Source organism: Artemia franciscana, chromosome 11 (genome assembly GCF_032884065.1).
Source record: "Artemia franciscana chromosome 11, ASM3288406v1, whole genome shotgun sequence".
Taxonomy (NCBI): Eukaryota; Metazoa; Arthropoda; class Branchiopoda; order Anostraca; family Artemiidae; genus Artemia; species Artemia franciscana.
In genome coordinates, this window is record NC_088873.1 from 23,065,271 (window position 1) to 23,086,689 (window position 21,419).

Genomic DNA, 21,419 nt, shown 5'->3' on the forward strand with positions numbered 1-21,419 from the left:
CAAGGTGGACCTCGAAATGATTTATAATTTCCAGATGTTCCATAGCTCCTGCAGCTAATCCGCCTAGCGCCAGGCGGATCAGTAAGCTAGATTGATTCTTTGGCATTAACAAAGGGGAAAAAACAACAGTAAAGGTTTTTTTTTCGTTGGAAAAACGGAGCAACCCAAATTGGGAAAAAGTAAAAAAAAAATTGTCTCTAAATAGATGCTTACCTCATGCCGAAAGTGGAAATCCCACTTTGAACCCAAGGATAATCATATTGTATTTAGTTTTGTCAAAAGTTTACTTTTTCCATTTTTTCTAATAGGAAGCGAGTGTGTTAGTAAGATTTCATTTTTTTTTTTAGTTACGGCTACTTTAATATGGGGTTGTTTAAATGTATCAACTACTAACGAATCTTGTCTGCCAGCCACCATATCATAATCATAACTAATTTTAGTCAGTTTGTGGCTGTTTATCAGGAATTCTAATCATGATCTTTAAAAGAATAATTTGTGTGCAAAAAATCCTAAAGTTTAAGTTTGTCAATTGTGGCTAAGCGACTTTGGTAGTTGGACAAAATATTTTGAGAAATCACGGGTGTTTCTTGTCATGGCAGATCGATGGAGTGTCAGTGGAAGGAGTTGTAAGAGGAGGAAATGTTACGAGTCTGCCCCGACCTAGAATAAAATAACCATTCCCGGGCTTTCTCTGCCGATCCATGGTTGTCCCCCATCCAGTGATAGTACTTTGGGGGTCAGTTTTGATAGACTTTTTCCCAAATGGGAACATTTTTGTGTCTCGAATGTTCTTTGATACGGACCGAAAAGTATTATTCCTATTAATGGACGTTTTTGCATATTGTTTGTTTCTTTTTTTGTATACCTGCTGTGTCAGCATTTCAAAGTTGGCTCACTAAAAACAGGCTTTCGACTTTTTTTTTTCAACTCCTGTCGCCCTATCACTTATATAAACTCACTATTAGACTTACTTCTTTGTGTTTGTCTTCTTTTCCATTTTATTCAAAATACTTTCCTTTATTAAAGTTTTTGTCTTATTATTAATATTATGATTGAAAATAGTATGCGGAGGATGTTTAAAAATGCCTGATAAATTGTGGTTCAATTGATCGATGGCTTTCCAAGGTTATTTTGGGAATCGTTTATTTTACAGGTCTCGTGGTTTCATTTCCCATGGAAAAATGTCTGCGGAAAAATTAATGAATGCTTCTTAGTTCTTGAACTTCCTTGTTTTGAAAGACAGTCCCTTCTCAAATATTAAAAATTACATGATATATTACACTTGTAGGAAACTTTTTTTGCTTTTTAATTCATGAAAAATGGATTGTTAAGTGCTTCGGTTATGTTGACTTTTGAGGCATTATATTTCGTTTGGTCCACTGAGTCTGATATACCGGTCCATCCAATATAGATTAAAAACTAAGTTATGGCTTTTCCAATCCTGCTATGTCTCCTTATTTGTTTTGCAGGTATAATTGGAAATAGATATTTTGACATAAAGATTATTTTGTGTGTATCTTGGCTCCTTACTAGTTGGCTACAAGCAATAATGATGGTCAAAAGCTAGTCCATTTCGGGAAAAAACAAACAACAGTCGAATCATTAAGAAATGCAAAAAAAAATTGAAAAATCGTGGAACTTCGGAAAGTGGATAGGAAAAGCAGGGTCACCCTTTTGTATACGTGCCAGCCGTATAGACTTTTGACGAATCAATTAAAACAAAATAAACAATCAGATTATCGGTGAAAGCGGAGGTTTGACATAGTTCACTCATCTTAATTTCTCGTTGCGAGGTGTTTTAAATTAGGCGGTTGTACGGGTAGATAAACTCTTGGACCTGGCTCCTACATTTCGTGATTTTCATAATTTCGTGAAAATCATCGCCTATTTTCGGTACTTGCTTAAATAATTCCTTTTATCACTGCATCTTATCCCCGAATAAGTTATTTCGCATTTTTCTGGTTCAGACAGTATTTTTGCGTTGCAAAATATTTGCAAATCCTGTTGAGCTGGTAAAAATATCTTATCACTTATTTTAGAGAAAAAAAAAATGTACTATTCCACGAATACATGGTTCCGTGAACTACTTAATGATATGCTGCTGGTCTTGGATCTTGAATATTTATATTGTTAGAGACTGTTCAGCCCATGTAAATAATTCAAGTCTCTAGATACATTATTCCTATGAAACTAGGATGGGCCAGTGTTTCTATAGCTGCCCTTATGAAGGTTTGTGGTAATCCATAAAGGGGTATGGTCCTATGACCTGGTGAAATATGCCATATTCAAATTCAAGAGACAAACGATTTAGCTGACAAGAGCAGCCACATTTGTACGTAGAGAATTTGCGTAATTTACAAAATTGGCACTTTCAAATGCTTTTTAGTTTAGTGAATTGCTTTTCTAATTCTCGTTCCCATTGATTACTGTATTTTCTAACCTAAATTTGTCTGTTCTAATCGAAAGTGCTCTATTTTATCTTTAATTATCTCTTATTGTCCATTTAGGTGATGGGGTTCTCAGCCGAGGCGGTTGCCACTTTTATTGCTGTTGTCGGGATATTATCAGTAGTGGCTCAAACTGCAGTATTAGGCTTATTGATGCGATCCATTGGTTCCAAACGTACAATCCTTGTTGGACTTGTTTTTGAAATGCTTCAACTAGCCTGGTATGGGTTTGGATCCCAGCATTGGTAAGCTAGCTATTATAACTTATATATTAATAATTTTACTTTAGCTCGCTCATGCAAAAAAAAAGAGAAGAAAAAGTGGACTATTAGAAAAGAAGAAAAAAGAAAAGAAGAACCCTTCAATAACAAAGAATGAAATTAAACAGTAACTCCTCAGGTTATATGGTTACCAAAAGCCAAGGAAAAAAGAGCCGAGACACGGTATCTGATTTTCAGAACTTCTACAAATCTATATCACCATCCAAATCACTATCAATATCCAATAGTTATCACTTAGTTAACATAAGTACCCTAAGATAAGAAGTAAACATAAAATAGGCTAAAGCTAATGTAAGCTACGCAAAACAAATGACAACAAGATTGACATACCTGCTACATCTGACTTTACGGCCTAGTTATGCTCTATATTAAAATTTAAGGAATATTTGTGACTTGGTCATTACAAGTTACTGCAAACAAAAATAAATAAATAAATTTAAATTATAAAAAAATATAAAAAGAGTTTTTCAGTATTTGATATTTTAGCCAGTAATTTCTTAAAATATTTTCTTTAATATCATGAAAGTGATTGTTTGTTCACTCTACTTAGTTAAATTGTAGTTTAGACATTTACATCGTCTTTCCCTTATTTTGTGTGACGTACATTTTTATGGTATAAGAGAACCTCGTTAGCTGCAGTGACCAGAAGAGATCCGAACCAAAGAAAGTTAATTTTACTGAGTTCCCACGAAAATCATATAATGTCTAACCCCGTTGCAAGATGAAACTGATTGTTTGTTCACCCTACTTAGTGAAATTGTATTTTAGACATTTACGTTATTTTGTGTGACGTACATTTTTATGGTATAAGAGAACCTCGTTAGCTACGACATCCAGTGACCAGAAGAGATCCGAACCAAAGAAAGTTAATTTTATTGAGTTCCCACGAAAATTATATAATGTCTAACCCCGTTGCAAAATATGGTGTTCGAATTAATTGAAAGTGCAATGGTAGCATATATAAGGGCCTTTGGATGAACCACGAAAGTCTTACCGCCAGCGTATCTGTTTTTATCTTTGATGTTCAGAATGGAAAAGCAACAGCCCCTTCCCGCCCTCCTGGTCCCGTCCTTCGTCTGACAATAAGTTATTGTGTACATGCTTGGAACAAATGCGGAATAAAATCCTGTTTATATCTAAGAGCCTTTGGATGAACCACGAGAATTTAACCACCAGCGTTTCTGTTTTTATTTTTTTAAGTTTAGAATGAACAAGCAACACCCCCCCCCCTCGTGGCACGTCTATATCTAATAATAAGTTGTATTCCACATGTTTGGTGCAAATGTGGAATTAAATCATGTTTCTTTCTTGTAAATTAAACTGAACTAAAGAACAGAAATAACCAGACAAGTTTCACCGTGTAGTTTATTACATAAAGATGCCGTGGTCACCACAAAGCGCTTATGGCCTGGTAGTTTATGTGTTGGCCATTGCTGGTGTAAAGCTGTAACTCTCCCTTTTTTGTTCAATCGATTTTACGTATCGCAGACACTTCGAATGCCCTAATGTAATTATATACTTAGTTTCACTTGTGTCCTAGCAAGTTTTCATTTCCATGGTAACAGTTTTTTAATTAAGAAAAGTTATTTTGCTGAAACTTTTCGAAATACATTTATTCTTCTGTTATATAACTTCATTGCAACGTTTGTTTTGTTTAAATCTATTGGTCGTTTTTTTTTTCTTTTTTTTGAATACAGTATTAAGGCAACATAACATCGCTGCTCTTTTCAAGCAGTATGGATATCGATTACTATTTTTTCTGGGGGTGTATCCACGAATCTTTCCTGATTTAAATAATCCAGGATTTTATTTCTATGAACAGTCCAACATTGTTTTAGTCTTTATTTAGTATAAACTGTAAAATAGTGCTTACATATTTCACACTTGATAATTTTGGTGATATTTTGTAAATACGTTTCCCTTGAGTTGCTTTTAAAACATGATGTGCCGTTTAATTCGGAAAAAAATGATACAACTACAGAGACCTCACGAAATTCCAAACCTTGTTTTTTTTATTGTCTATCTTAACCCGAGAAAGATTCGCTTCGTTTTCAGATTCATAAGTTTAGTTCCTCATGCATGCTTTTCCCTTACTATATACTAAAAAAAACTTTAAAATTAAAAATAATAAGACAAACCAAAAAACAAAGAGTAAAGAAAGAACTGAAGCCCACAGTAACCGAAAATCTAACGACGTTTTTTGAACAAACAAATACTGTCTAGTGAGGAAGAATCATCATTTGAGGCTGATTCTGGAATGATAACTATTATCTCGGTTGATTTTAGTGGTAAAAGTTAATCGCGAAAACAAATTTATGGACAATTTGAAGAATGACCTGAAACCCTTGAAAATGATGTCGAATCAAGCGAAAATAACTGATAAAAAGTCATTCTAGCTAGTATCGTTAATTTTTGAGGATACTCAGAAATCTGCGTTTTTGCTTAAGGGTTAAGTTTGGTTAGCCTGTCGCAACTATTGAAGCTATCAGATTGCCTTAACTTTTTCTGTCAATGCCGCGGCATTAGGAGTCTAGATTGCATTTGGAGTTTAGGCACTAGTGTTTGGTAGAACAATAAATTAGTTGAAAAATTAATAGAAATCAAGCAAAAGGATATATTACTTTGGGGAAAGGTAAGTCGCCAGAAATTTTCACAAATAAATTAGGGTTTCAGTCCTGGGTATATAACAATAAAATGAAGACAAAAACCAGATAAAATAAGTGATAATAAACAAAAAAATAATATCAAAGATGTGAAGAAAATGAAGAAATGCAAAATAAATGAAAAAACGGTCAAAAGTATGGAGTTAGAAAAAAGATTTTCCAAAAATCACTAAAACTACGCGCATTCCCTTAAACTATAATTAATGATTTGTTGGTAGTGTTGCCATTTATGTTATTATGATTATCTTATTGTTCACTTTGTCTGTTGTTGTGTACATTGTCGCCTACTAGTGGTAGATTGATTGGATGTATAACAATAAAAAAAATAATTTAAATGCAGGTTTTATTAAATAAAAACAACGGAAATAATTTTAGAAGATCTCTTAATAATAGTTCAATGACCTTTCGTTTCTTGAATTGTTGCTTTTCGATCGATTTTTGTCAATCTACGGCTCTGAAATTACCAGGGGCGTCAACCTCCAGCCCCCCTCCCTTCAATTGCTTTCTGGAATCGATTTCCCTGGAAACGATCAACACTTTGGACTGCATATGGTAGCCAAGAGTACTATGCCAATGTTTTTGCTTGACATATGTAAAAACGACTCTGATGTCTAATTTGTTTTAAGCAATTCAGGAAAGAATCTTATGTTTCTATGAACTTGATCGTGCCCAAGATCAGTGCTATTTTTGGATTTGTCCGCCTCTTTGATCAGTATCATCAAGAATAACAAAAAAACGGTTAAAATGAAACTATACTTTTTTTGATTAGAAGAATGTTTGTTTTGCATTGTATTGTATCGGATTAACAACGCTTCTTGACTACTAAGGTCCTTGCCTTGCCCCACAGTTTTGCTTCAGCCGGGTTCGATCTCTGGGTCCCGTATTACCAAGCTGAGACCAAACCCACGGCGCCACCACAAGACAAGACAAGTTTAAAGATGCTCCATCCAATTAAATACAATTCATTACTACTGAGCGACTTGAACTTCGATCATGCTTCTCCACAAGAGAGTCTCGCAGCCGCAATATTATAATAACTGAAGTATTTTATATTAAATGAAGTCTGATTTTTGAATTTCACACTTGAAGTCAGATAGCTCACCTGAATTAAAAGTGAGATTATGTAGAAAGTGAGGACGTTGAGCAATCAAGGGCTATTTCAGGTTCTTTTCTTTCTTCCTTTTTTCTTTTGTTTGTACAAACAACTTTTGTAGTAATGATTACTTGTTTTGTAATTTTGAATGTTTTGCTGTCTATCTAATATGTATAAAGGTAATTTCTTCTTCTTTTTAGGATGATGTGGGCTGCTGGTATTCTTGCAGCATTGTCAAGTATCACTTACCCTGCAATTTCTTCGTTTGCCTCTACTCATGCAGATCCAGATAAGCAAGGTAAGCTTTTGCCAGTTTTAAGCTATATGATGCACTCTAATCAAGAATTGTTCTTTGCTGTTGATAGGTTTGTATTTGCCATTTGAGCTGGGTTAATAGTAAAAAATTAATCACATTCTAAGGATCGCTTGTGCAAGTTCTGAGGTTTGAAGAACATCCTAAGATATAATTATGTGAAATAATAGTGTATATACATAAGTATGCTTTTTTAGGGTTTGTTTAATGTATACTTTTCCCAGGATTCATAGCTCAGGGTTGATATTTTGATATCTTGATAAAATCTCAAGTAGTGCCAGCCCTGAATTGAGGCTTATTATAAACCGTAAATATGATTTTTGAGCTATTATTATTCTGAGGTCAATAAAACGGTACAGTTGATGTTTACAGAGGGACAGTTTTCACAAGGGACATCCTGCTCATGGGATACGGTTGAGTTTATGTAGATTAAACAGTGGTTGTGTGTATATTCGTAAAAGTCATTGATGCAGTTAATAAATGTATTGACTGAAGAAGTAAGATAGAAACAGAATTTTATATTTCTTTTCTGTATAAATAAAAAAGGTAAATTTAATATTTGACTAGACCAACCAGAATCAAACCACATTGTCTGTTGTGTACAAATTTTGGATATTTATAGTTTTTGAAGGGATAAGGTTGATGGGGAGATGGCTACTGGAAATGCTTTTATTGAGTAATGATAACTAAATAAAATAGATAAACAAAAAGATAGATATAGGTATGTCTCACGACTTTACAGAGATAACCAATGGAGAGAGAAGGAGTAATTACAATATATGGGGCTTTTAGACGGGTCATTTATTGTCAAACCTTTGACCTTAGGTCAATTTTTTTTTATAGGGGACATGACTTTGTCTTCGACCGCTGCACTGTGAGATGCACTTGTTAAGAATTCACTAAAAATAAGATAAAGTACTTCTTAATTCTTCTTAGCCACAAAATAGACCATAAGATCGAGACTCGCAAAATGGTTAAAGTATACTTTAGTTTATTCGGGACCCAAATTTAACGACAAATTTGGTGATTGTTGTTGAGATAAAGAATCTCAGCTTATTTCGGTTTTTATTACCTTTAAATTTAAGCACTACAACGGTGCATGCAGGGACGGGGACTAAGCTTTGAAAATTCGATATTTTTCTTTTAAAAGTGCCTAATTTATTTGGAGCTCTACACGTGCTTTTAGTCTGCATAAGAATTTTGGACTTCGACATATTCTTATCTTCTTTTTACCCATCAAAAGAACTGGGAATAGGAGAAATGATTGAAATGTTTCACTACTTCATGTTTTATTCAGAAAACTTAGAAATGATGTCAGGTATAAACATTATACAGAATAAGACAATAGCCGACTCCAGAATTTGTCTTTATGGTTTATGTTTCGTGTTCAGTTTTTTCATTGCTGCGGTTAAGGTAGGAAATGAGGCTAGGAGCTGGTTTCGTATAAAATCAGGAGTTAAGCAGAATTGCGTTCTATCGCCATTTATATGGATCATTTTGATGGACTTGGTTCTAATGAGCAAAGAGAATGGGATGACACATCATCAAATGAAGAAGTAAAACTCTCCTCGAATTAGATTATACTGATGATATAAGTATCCTAGATGAAAATGGTAGCTGAATGAATGAACTTTTAAATGGTTTGCGAGTACAGGGTGCAAGAATATGTTTAGAAATTAATGTTGAGAAGACTAATTACCACTACTGTTGATACAAGTGCATGGTTTCGCGGTCGAGACGCGTCACGGGCTCTACAAGGACTGACCTCACTGATATTCATGCTTTGGGCTTGGCACAGCCATAACCAGTATGTGTACGACAAATGTAACTTTTTGTTGGGCTTATGGGCCCGCGATCCAAGTCCAAAATTCTTCTTCTAAAAATCTCACTTTCCCTCGGGAAAGATACCTCAAATAATTCAGTACCCATTCCCCATACCAAAACAATTTTACCTTTCTCCCTCTGGAGAGATCCTTACCTGGGCTAGATCTTCGCGTAGAACACGGAATCATGGGGAAGTAAAACTCTCCTAGACTTAGATTATGCTGACGAAGTCCCTTAGAGGGAAATATTAGCAAAATGAATGAACTTTAAAGGTTTTGTGAGTTCATGGTGCAAAAATAAGTTCAAAAATTCATGTCAAGAAGACTAAGACTAGGAATAAGTGAAGATAATGATGGGTGACGAAAAGATCGATCAAGTGGACAGCTTCACATACCTAGGTAATATTGTTAGTAAAGACGATGGGTGGAGTGAAGAGTTATAATAGCCAAGACCCAGGGAGTTTTTTCACAGTTGAAAAAAGTTTGGAAGAATAAGAAGATAAATCTGCGAACCAAGATTATAATATTGGATGCTACATTGAAAACAGTGACCAAGCATGGCTCTGAAGTGTGGGCGCTTCGAAAAGCGGAAGAGGAACTGCAAGATGTTTTCCAGAGAAATTGCCTACGCATTGTTTTGGGTACCTGACTGACTGATCGTATCTCAAGTAGTAAGTTGCACGAAAAATGTGGTGCAATCCCGCTTCCTAGGGCTATAATGAGAGAAAGGATGAGATGACTCTGACATGTTCTGCGAATGAAGAATGACAGATTGCCTAAAATTGTCCTTCTTTAGTCGACCGTTTTATAGGGCCAAACGAAAATCGGGTCGTCACCGAATAGGGTGGGAGGACGTCGCAAGGAAATATTTAATTGAAATGGAAACTTCTTGGAGGGGGTGTAAACAGGTGAGCTTTGGATAGGTTAGGGTGGAGGAGGAACATGCATAGCTGTGATGGTCTCAGAGCACTTGGTGCTGCAGTGAGTTGTTAGTAGTAGGAGTTCAGTTTTTTGGTATGTTGTTTTACTGCAGTTCTCAAATCTGTCGACGTAAACAGACAATCTTGACTTCATTTGATAGCTGGGATTCAGCTTTATCCATCTGTCATATGACATTTTTCCACTTCTATTTCTCCTAAGATAAATGGCCGCTAACCCGGTAGACTGGTTGGAGCCTCATGAGCCATTAGGCTATGCGTTCTCTTAAGTAGAGCCAAGCTCGTCAAATTTTTAATTATCGATTGGGCTATTGATTGTGTTTCTCCGCTTAATTTTTATGGGCTACTTCAACATTGTATGCAACTCCCAATGAAAGCCACTCCTACGATCCCCCAACCTGTGATCCATAACGATCTCGCTATTGTTGCCATTAAACTGTTCTCAATGGTGGAAATTCAAAATGCTGTAAAGAGATTCAAAAACCGCAAACTTCCTGGCATATGTAGAATCTCCGCGGAGCTGCTTAAGAGTGGTGATGGCACTATGCTGCTATGGCTTCAAATGCTATTTTCTGCAACATGGAACCTGGAGATCTTCCCAGAATATTGGTGTACTGGGGTGCTTCAACCACTGTGGAAGAGAAAAGGTTCCAAGAAAGAGTGCTCTAACTCTAGAGAAATAACACTTCTCTCAGCACCAGGCAAGCTCTTTTCTATGTTTTTGTTGCAGTTATGTTTTGCACACGTACAACGAAAGTGCAGGGTAGACCAGGCTGTTTTTATGCCTGGCCGATCAACGACAGAGCGGATATGCTCCATAAGACAAATCATTGAGAATGTGAACGAGTTCCGTCAGCAGGATTTCATTGCTTATATTGAGTTCAAGGCAGTATTCGACTCTTTTGATCGAGATTCTCTATAGAATATTCTTTGTAATACTAGCCTTTCGTAAAAATGTGTCCGCCTACTCAGGGCCATGCGTCAAGAGACTGAGAGCTATGTGCTGGTGAACGGTAGACACAGCATGTTCTTTCCTGTAAGAACTGGAGTCAGGCAAAGTTGCTCGCTCCTGAGCTATTCAACTCTGTTATAGATCATGTTTGCGAACTCCAAGTCACAGCTACTCATGGCTCTGAACACGCTCCTGGAAGAAGCTGCCAGGACCAGACTATCCATTAACTAGAAGAAGACCAAAATCATGGAAGTGCAGCCAAATTCTGACACCGATAATTGTAATTACTCGGTCACCGGGAACCAAAGCGAAGTGGTTGACCATTTCACTTATCTTGGTTCTCTAATATCATCGTACGGCTGAATCGACCATAAAGTTGTTACCTCGTGGTCAAGGCCTCTGCCGTCTTTGGTAGGCTGAGCCATGTTTGGAAGAAGCCAATGATCAAATGAGCCCCCAAAATTAAGATCCTTGGAGCCTCGGTCTGTTTGATGCTGCTGTACGGAGCTGAAACTTGGTCTGCAATTGCAGCTGTCCAGCGCTGTCTCGACATTCTTCAGTCAAAAGTGGCTCCGGTTAATTCAGGGGATCCGATGGACAGTCTTTGTCAACAGTGACCGTCTACGAAGTAGAACTTCCTAGTGCCCTTGTCACACCAGTTTGCCCAGCTGACACTTTGCTGATTCGGACGTCGTTTCTGACTGCCTGCCGACACTTCGGTTGGGATTCTTTACGACTCTAAGCCATTCAATAGTGGCTGGAAACGTTCAAGAGGAACACCCAAATTCTGGTGGAATGACAGTAGTGGGAAATTCCTGGACCAGGCTAGAATTTCGTTGTCTGATGCAAAGGCCCTTGCTGCTGACCGCCCCTCGCGGAGGAGGCTGACGTCGCTTTCAGCGCCACCCTGGTATGAGGATTAAGTAAGTAATATCTAGCCATTAAAAATACTTTTTTTGCCAGTGAAATGACTCATCGCAACTACGCAATTTTTACTTGAAGCTAATTAACAAGTCTGCAAAAAGTTGCCAAAAAGATTAGGTGAGAGAGGAAAAGCCAAAAGATTACTTGGTATTTAAGAATAAAGATGAAGCAGAGAGCCTCAAAGTGGGAACAAATTTAACTTAACAGGAGAAACAATAGAAAATGAATTTTATCTGATAATTACCTGATCAAAAAAAATTTATCTTTTTGTAAGAAATTCATTTGTCGAACAAAGTCAGTGGAATAATATAATATATGATATTTATTAACACTAACAGGCTCTATAGGTCATGGTTAATCTGATAAAATACACCCTTAATTCCAAGATAGTACAGTACAGAAAAGTGTCTCTATGCACCATACCGACCAACATTTCCGACTTCCTTATCCCCAAAAAATGTGTCTCTCACTTTATGTATTGTCAACTCATCTTTCTCTTTTAAACTACCGCGGAAAAATTTCCTTCCTCAATCCTTTTATTTCCTTACTAAAACTCAAAAACTGAATTAAATCATTCTCACTATCTGCTTACATTGGGAAAAACTAAGGACCCGCCTTTTACCTCACCTTTCTCAAATATTTAAACAAGCTCATTTTGCTTTTAAATTCAGTTTGGTAATATACTATACGCGCGAGCTTTATTAAGTCTAGAATATACAATTCCTTTATTTTTTATTTTATAGGGCTTGCTCAAGGGATGATCACTGGTATCCGTGGTTTATGCAATGGTTTAGGACCTGCTGTTTATGGGCTCATTTTCTATATTTTCCATGTCGACTTGGAAGTAACTGGTGATGGTCATATTGATACCATTGGAAACGCTACAGTACATCTCGAAAAGCAAGAAAGGGTAACAATTTTTTTTCGATTTTTGATGTAAGGGTTGATATTCATCATCAAATCGGCCAAAAGACACAAAAAATTGTGGCAAAACTTTCAAATGGGCAATACGTAAAAATTTAAAGCTGAATATTTACTTATTACTTCTGTTAGATGATTGTATATAATTACGAAAATAAAGTCTTTTTCTTCGATTTTTTGCACTGGCTGCACGAAGATCTATGGCTGCAGGAAGTTTCTGTTGAGTCAGTCAGCTGAGATTCTCGTCTGAACAAAAACACAACTAGCTACTTGCGCTTTATGGGGGCACTTTTTTTTACTTTAGACACCCTGTGAGGCAACTAGTAGACGATCTATAATGGATCGTCTACTACGGATATGGCACGAAACACGCAAATTTTTTCAGTAAAAAAAGAAAACCAGGAATAGTTTTTCCTTTTAAATCTCTATTGGTGGTTGCACCGATAGCTGCAATATAGGATACAGCAAAGAGCCATCCTAGTAACTTAAAAAAAAAAAATGTTACATTTTATAACGGCTATATCTAATAGTAAAAAATAACTTGGAAAGTAAATAGTAAAAAATAATGAAGAAAATAGATCTGGGATTTTCAAAAATGAACTTGAAACCCCTTTGAAACGGTGGTTGATCAGAATAAAAAGTAAGCCTTTAAAATCACCATGGTCTAAAACCCTTAATCAATGGTTTTTTTTCATCTTGAATATCTCAGAAACACAGATTTTAGCATTGGCAGCACTGATTTGTTTTTCTTTTCTTTCTTTCTTCTTTCTTTTTTCTTGTGCTAGCATTGCAGAGAGATGGTTAAGGGCTCGTTTTAAATCTAATGTCTGTATTAGCGCGTTTTTTTTTTTTTTTTTTTTTTTTTTTTTTTTTTTTTTTTTTTTTTTAAGTTCGTCTTGATATCACCAGCGAAAAGTACAATATGGCACTAAGAACGGCACTTTTGCTGCCATTTTCCTAGACGTCATTTCTGTGAACGGCATATTCTCATACCTACTCATTATTTCACAAAAGGAAAAAAAATTCAATGGGAAAAGAAATAAATCATTTTAAAAAAGAAGTGGCACTTCATTACAAAGAAAAAAAAAATGTTTTCATTACTTTTTTGCCAAGGAATTCATTTTTAAGACGGGTTAAAATATTTAAAGACAAAAATGGAGGTGATTTTATTTTTCTTTCTGCAAAAGCAAAAGTTCTTTTCAGACCACATATTTAGAGGTCTTAGAAGAAGTCACGAAAGTTACAAACACTGGAAAAGTGGCACATATAAGTCTAGGCTACATAGCATATGGCTTACATGCACTGCCCTGTGCTAAATATCGGAAGAAAAAAAACGGATTTAACAGCGAATCTTTTTTTCACTTTTTGAAGATTGACAATGATTTATAAAGGGTGCTGACACTTTTTCAGATGTGGGGGGGGGCTATAGACGGTATCTTCAAAATTTTAAATGCTAATCTCTAACCAGCCAGCATCTAATGCGGACCAAAACAGTGATCGTTGGAATTAAATCACTGTCATTGGGCTATTTTTTATATAGCAAGACTCTCAAGGCCAAATATTATTTCATAGTTATTTTCTTGGAATTTTGAAGGAACCGAGGCTCAGTCCTTCTTCTCCACCTTCTGCCAAATTTATCAAATATTTTCAAAGTTTTTAGCAAAATATGCTTCGTTTTTGTTTAGAATTTAAATATTTGAAAATGGCCATGTTTTGCCATTTAAAATTCGTGAGCGTAGCCTGGAACAAAGAGCACCAAAAGTCTGAGTCACCGAGTCAACCTGCTTTGAGTCATCTTCTGTAAACATCTTAAGCAAACCAAAACAGTCATTATCGGATCACGGCGATCACTGTTATGAGTTTTTGGACTATTTTTTTTCTAGCAATAGTTTCAAGGTCATTTTTCTACAATTTTGAAGGAACCGAGGCTCAGTCCTTCTTCTTTCTGGCCAAATTTCACCGCCATTTTCAAGGCCACTCCGTGAATTCAGGCTCGAAATGACCTCTATGTGGGAGTGGGTAGAGAGGGGTCCCAAAAAAGAGATTCAAACCAAATATGGTGGGAAAGAAGATCTAGTCTCAATGTTATGCCTTTTTATGGTCTACGAATGATCTGACTTCTAGAGAGGGAATAAATCCCTTTTTATCCGCCGATTTATCAAATGGATGCGTTAAAGTCATTCACCAAAATCTTGTCTCTTGCTATAGCTATGGTGTCTAATGTCCATGCTCGATTGGACCCCTTCTGTGAGAAAAGATCATAATTCTTGTCGTCCATCAGTATCCGTTAAAATTTCCTACGAGAAATTCAAAATTTCCTATTGCTCCAAAAGTATGATGAATGGATCACAGTTGCTGTCGTATTTCATGGGTCCTTAGCATTGAAGGACTAGTTTTGTGTGTATATCCTGTGCAGCAAACTTTGAAAAATATCATTACGCTGTTATTAACAAATTTTCTCCATAATTTATTTCATTGAACTTTGACCATTCAAATAAACTGACAAAAAAAAAGTCCTCATGAAACGATAATCGGATCTGTTTATGGAAGTTTTCATGTTTGTTTAGGTCCCTAGCGCCTTATAACTAATATTGCAACCAACTGAACATAAATCTTATATGTCTGGAAGCTCTCTTATTTATTACTAAATGGCTTTTTTGGCTTAATTTTTAAACTGATTTAGGATCGCGAACCTATCGTGTCCACTCTAAACGACCTCTGATTTAAAATATTATTTTGTTAGTTTCGTTTTTTTTCATACTTTTTTTTAAACAAATTTTTCTCCCCTGTTTCTCTTCTTTCTCTTCATTTACTCTTCTTTTCTGAAAGTGTCTCTTTTCTTCTTTAAAGCAGTCCCTCGTTTAGCATAAGCATTGTCTAAAGTAACAAGGTTTGAGTTTGAGGTGTTTTGTTCCTTAAAACGTTTGCTCAATGAAAAGAGGGAAACATTGTGTTTCTTTGCTTTGACTGTTATTATCGTAATTTGTACAGCAAAATCCAATATTGGCAAACACCACCTAATAAAAAGGTGACCCTTCTGCATCCATGTTAAACAAGGGACATATCTGCCGAATCTTTTTTTTTATGTTAATTAGCTGCTGAAATGCCAAGGTGAATTACCATATCATTTTTAATTTCTAGGATCCAGCGTGGGACCTTGTTCGTCAGGTAAACAAAAAAACAGTAATATTGTTGATGGTTTGCTTTTCCCTGCTAATAATGCATGCATTTCCCTAATTGTTGGCTTTTCTCTAACTTGCTCATTGGAACATTCCTAACCGGAAATAGGGTACCATAGATTTTTTTTTTCGCATTGCTGTTTTTTACTTACTGGTGAGGTGATTAAAAGGGTGAATGATTAGTATTGTTCCGCCACGATTGTTTATGAAATTTTCAAACGATTTTTATCAGATGTACATACCAGGCCTTTGTTGTGGCAAAAAAAAATGAAAAATACGTTCTATTAAAAATCTCCTTTAGTTATTTCTTCTTTTTATTTTTTTTTTTTCCTTCTAATTTAGATTCTTTTTGCTATAAACGAAAGATATTGCTGATATTAAAAGAAAAGGAGCTTAAATGTAGACATGATTTTTTTTTTTTTCAAAGAAAAGAAGAGTGAAAATTCAATGAAGAAAACAGACAAAACGAGACTTCGGCCAGTAGCAAAAAGACAAAAAAAAAAGCTAAAACGACGCGGGTATTTCGCCTGTATAAAAATTAGGCGTCTTCAGCGTAAAAGAAACGCAGATTAAAAAACTGAAAAAACTAAAGTTTGTCAAGGCTGGCCAGTTCTGCTTAAGTTCCTTCATTCGTCGTGTAGTTTTCTTTCTTTTTTTTTTTGTACTTGTAAAGAATATTAATTAAGATTAAGCTTAACCAAATAGTTTTAATAAGAAGCTAGGAACAGGAAAATGGATCAAAATTTAAAAAGGATATCTATCCTTCAAGTTCAGATCCTTTTTCATAGTATTGGAGGAGGTAAAGATGGGAAATTTTTGGGAACGTACGTCATCAAAAAGGGTCTGTTTAAGAATTTTTTTCAGATGTCTTGATTACCTCGTGGTTGAACCAGTGCCAAACTGGAAAGCCGTACGCCAGACAGCTAAAGAGTATAAAATAAAAGTGAAGGGGGTTTTTAGACGAAGCACGTTGTGTCTAGATTACTATTTTTAAAGGTGAACCGCATGCTTGAAATCCATGTTAAAGACGATAAAAAAAGTAGTCCCATGCCAGCTGATTTTATAGGCCGAAATACGGAGGAGGAGCTGGCGTCCCGAAGTGTAAGGGAGGACTGAGTCAAAAAAGTTGTGGATGATTTTCTGCCTTATAAAGCCCCTGGACACGATAGGGTATACTCCAAAATGCTCCAGAAAGGATGGGAGAAAATGCATGTCCCCTCGTATATGGCTCAAGGCCAGAGCTGTTTTTATACCTAAGCCAGTGAAAGAGAATGCTCGAATCCTCGGTCTTATGAATGATAACGTTAACCTCCTTTCAATCGAAAGTGATGGAACGATTGATCTACTGGTTCCTGATAAGTAATCCAGAGATCAGGAATATGATATCCGATAAGCAAATCGGATTTTCAATTGGAGGCTGTATAGGCACAGCGGTTCACCAATTGATGAGGCGGGTAGAGTAAACCTTAGGATGTAAGAAAACGCCTTAGGCATATTCCTTTATATAGAAGGAGTATTTGATAATTGCTTCAGTGAATCCACAGAAATGGCCATGGAGGAAGTAAGACTAGATAAACTTATTCAGAAATGGAATTTCCGTATGCTTAGGAATTGACAGGTAGTCGTAGAGCTAAAGGGAATCGATAAATAAAAACTGTTCAGAAAGTATGTCCGCAGGGGGGTGGGGTGGGGTGGTAAGTTCCATATATATATATATATATATATATATATATATATATATATATATATATATATATATATATATATATATATATATATATCGAACTTCGTCATGATTAGTTTGTTGAATCTACTAAAACAGGAATCCTGATGCAACCAGGCAAATGCGGACGATGTAGTATCCTTATTGAGAGGAAAACATCTAAGGACCCTATATGAACTGGGACAGCATATACAGGATAAAATCCAAATATGGTCACAGAAACATAAACTGCGTATATCTCCTGAGGAGAATTTGCTACAGGTTTTCAGACTGAAATGTTTGTAATAGAACAGACGGTTACAAAAAGAAAGCACCAGAAGAAATATGAAGATATATACTATCTTTATAAACAAACAATAACTGTATATTTATGTATGTATTTTTTTTTCTCGAAAACGGCCCCTATTTTTCGGGAAAATTGGCATCCTGGTATATTTTGGCCTAAAAAAAAAACAATCTAGATGGATCAGAAGTTTGCTTAGAAGCCTAGTAGAAATAGTTGTTAGAAAGGGACCTGCTGTAATGATCATTAAATTGCGTAAAGAGCAAAAATTCGTAATTGTAAAAATATTTGTATATATTTTAACAAGGGATTACAACAATTCAAAAACCTTAAAAAAGAAAACCAAGAGTTTGAAGCTCAGTAGAAATCGTTGTTAGAAAAAAAATCATTACTGAATTTCTTTTGTCATAAGTATATGCAATGTCTTTAGCTTAAAACAATTAATCATGCCCAAAGGCTCTTCACAATGTCAAGAGCCGGCAAAAGAGAGAATTGGAATGCTATGAAGCCTTAGAATAGCTTGGCATCCAAATGAACCCAAGTTACCCTAGTGTGAGTCACAGAGGACTCTAGAATAGAGGGTTATAAAATGAGAAATGAAGCTGTCAAGGCTGGGACATCGCTGAGTTAATAAGGTCCCGAACCTTTCATCTTCATTTATCAGGGCTGTCGGAAGGTGGCGGTGAGGAGTTGAGGTAGTGAGAGAGCGAAACAAAATTGGTGAAGGAAAGTGAGAAGGAAGCAAAGGAAGTACTCCCAAAGTTAAACCCTGCCTTGACTAAACATTTTCTACGACTGAAAAAGTCTGAAATGAGAAAGGTTATAGAAGCCATAACAGGAAATTCGGTAAACATCTTTCCCGAATAGAGAGGGCCAGAAGGCAGTTTGTGCTATAAGTACGAGATGGCTACTATGGAAACAAGAAGGCATCTTGTAGAAAAATATCCAGCTAGGATGAGAAACCGGCTTGAAATATTTCATAATGCTATTGCCAATCTGGAGACATAGTGAAGGAAGGAGAAGTCCGATAGTTGGCAAGATTTATAGAAAGGTGACAAGACCCAATCCATCATTACCTTCCCCTCCCCTCCCCAACCATGAATGGAGCATAGTTTTTGAGGTGAAGAGGCAATGGTTCTTGAAGGCCTGAGTCTCGATCTAGGGATATTGAGTCCATCCCCATCCTAATAACAATAATAAAGGTGAAAGATGAATATTTCTTTATTATAGTGATAAAGGGTCTAAAGCAGAATGACCCAGTATAATATCTAAAATTTGAGGTTGAAAAAAGCTCCTGTTTCCAACATGATTTAATGATTTTATGATTTAATATCGTGCTGTATGATGCTTAGAAGTCAAATCGACGAAGTCCTTCATTTGATTCGTTGTTTCGTATGTTCGGGAAAATATTCCCTGATAACAAGGGCTTTTAGCAAAAATGATAATAAAAAATGTTGCCAAAAATGCTAAGCACTTTTTTAGAAGCCAATTTGACCAAAATCAATTGAAATGTTTCTAATTACATAGTCGATGCTCAATTCTCTGTTGTTTTTCTAATTGACTTGATTAATTTGGCTTCTCAATTGTTCATGCATTATTAGCCTTCTTTGAATTCTGTATGTTTTTGAGGTAAAGCTTTCCAAGTTTTCTGGGGAAAACAGGTCTTATTTTTATATATAAATATTTTTTTTCTGCTTTTCAACCATCTGCTTTAAGGTCCCTTTTTAGTTTTCATTTTAGGTTTAATCGTTTTTGCATGAAATTACCTTTATTAAGCTTAGTTTTTTTTGTTTTGTTATATATATATATATATATATATATATATATATATATATATATATATATATATATATGTATGTATGTATATATATATATACGTCCTTACAGACAAATCTCGTACTTACGAAGTTTCATTCAGGTGCATTACAAGCTATTGGCACTCACTATTGCTCTGAAAAAAAAAATAAAGAATATACCTCATCATACCTGCTAACGATTTTTGGTGATGGCCGTCATCTAATTAAATGTTATTAATCAGTTCTGTTTCTGCATTTTAGTAATAAAAAATAAAACATTCATAACTCTATTTGTTTCTAAGATGTCTTTGTTGTTCTTGTACTAAACAAAAAAAAAATCATGAAAAGTCGAGCAGACATAAAAACTAAAAGGAACAGACATCGTGACGACTTAAGAAATGAAACTTGAAACAAAACAAAAATTATAATGAACCATGAAGCCAAAATTGAAAACGAAGATAAACAACAACAGATAACTGTGAATATCCCATCCCTCCATGCCCCCCAAAAGGCTCGATGTTATTTGCACTGTACTAAAAACTGAAAAAATTGTTTAAAATAGAAGTTCTGTTTATTGTTTCTTGGTCTTCATGTACATTTGGAAAGAAGGAATTCGAAAGAAAGAAAAAAGTTAGGGAAATAATGGTCATCGTAAAATAATAAAACTGTTAAGTTTTTCAAGTTTTAATGCTGAAAAATGTTTAATACAAATCATTGTGATTTTGCTGCCCTTTGTATAATGGGTAAGTATCTGTAACTCTAGGGAAACCCTCTTATATGTATATATGTATTGAACATCATATTCCTAATCTCAGGGTCATTTGTTTGACCCGACATTAGGCTTTTCTTTTGTCAACAAAAAGCAAAAGGAAAATACATCCCTTTTTGTGTAAAATTTGCATTCATTAAGAAAGTAATGGATATTCGACTACATTAAGCATGCAATTAGACAAAAAGCTCCATCAAGGGGGGAGGGGATCTTCTCTCTGCGTAAATGGGTATTAACAAAGCTAGAAGTTTTTGTGAGTGTACTCAATTTTGTTTTATGACTGGGGAGTCGAGTTGGAACACTTAGAGATAGTTTTCTTGGGGCAATTGGGGGTTGGAACGTGCAATCTAATTTTTTGCTGGAAGAGTGTTGCAAAAATAATTTTCTCTGATCCTCACAAAAGAGTATACGCTTTTTTTCTTTCTTTTTTTTGTCTGTCGTCCGACAGGCTTACTACTGTTTAGACTGTAAAACTAAATTGATTGTTATAAATGTACTCGTATCGATAAAAAAGAATTCCTAGAACATTGTGAGGAATAAAACTGCTTCGGTACAGTTGTTTCAATAAAGCACAAGTAACACTTAATTGTCGGGGAAAGGGTGCGGAATGGCGAATCAGCAATTATTTATGACATTTCTGTATGGTTTCATTGTACGTTGTTATAATTCCTTACTCTTTTTTTTAAGTTTCCTTTCTTCTGTCAGTAGTAATTTCCGCTCGAAGTTTTTAATTCGCTATTACTTTCCATGTCGAAGTTTACCTTTTTTTCATTTATTTAATTCCACTTCGTCTAATAATAGACATACTTTTTGTATATGTTAATAGTTGTAATGTTTGCCAACCAGTTTTATTGACAATAGAAGCTAAATTCAATTAGTAATAGGGACGTGGTAGGAGTATCCGTTGTAGAAGAAATCTTAGCTGCAACAGTTTTAGGGGTAGCTGCTTTGGGCAAGTTCGGGCTGGGAGTAGTGATGGTAGAATAGAATTAGTTGGAGTAGTTGTGGTGACCTTCACTGGGTGATAATCAAACATCAGACGGGAAAGTGCGTACATCAAACATCAGACGGGAAAGTGCGTACATACCAAATTCTTATGTTGGGACTTCTGCATTGCAAAATTAGCACCTGATATGCAATCGACAAGCTGGGAAGCCCTTAAATACCAACTTTAGAAATCAAACTAAGGATTCAGATTAAAATTCTTTGTTTGGTTTTCAACAAAGAGTAACGTGTCCACTATTTGGGAACATGTTTTGAACATGTTCTGATTTAGGACGTCTGCTGGGGCACAGTTGGAGGCTAAAAGGGGCC

General features: G+C 35.6%; 1 protein-coding gene across 2 annotated transcripts in view; it reads left to right on the forward strand.

Annotated features, from left to right (window-relative positions):
- LOC136032979 (hippocampus abundant transcript 1 protein-like) overlaps positions 1–21,419 on the forward strand; it is a 68,056-nt gene that overhangs the window by 39,485 nt on the left and 7,152 nt on the right. Inside the window, exons 7-10 of one of the 2 annotated variants that reach the window (XM_065713487.1) lie at positions 2,508–2,692; positions 6,685–6,782; positions 12,178–12,344; positions 15,497–15,523. In XM_065713487.1, coding sequence (XP_065569559.1) covers positions 2,508–2,692; positions 6,685–6,782; positions 12,178–12,344; positions 15,497–15,523 — 477 coding nt within the window. The remainder of the gene's footprint in view (positions 1–2,507; positions 2,693–6,684; positions 6,783–12,177; positions 12,345–15,496; positions 15,524–21,419) is intronic. The other variant, XM_065713488.1, reaches the window with a different exon arrangement.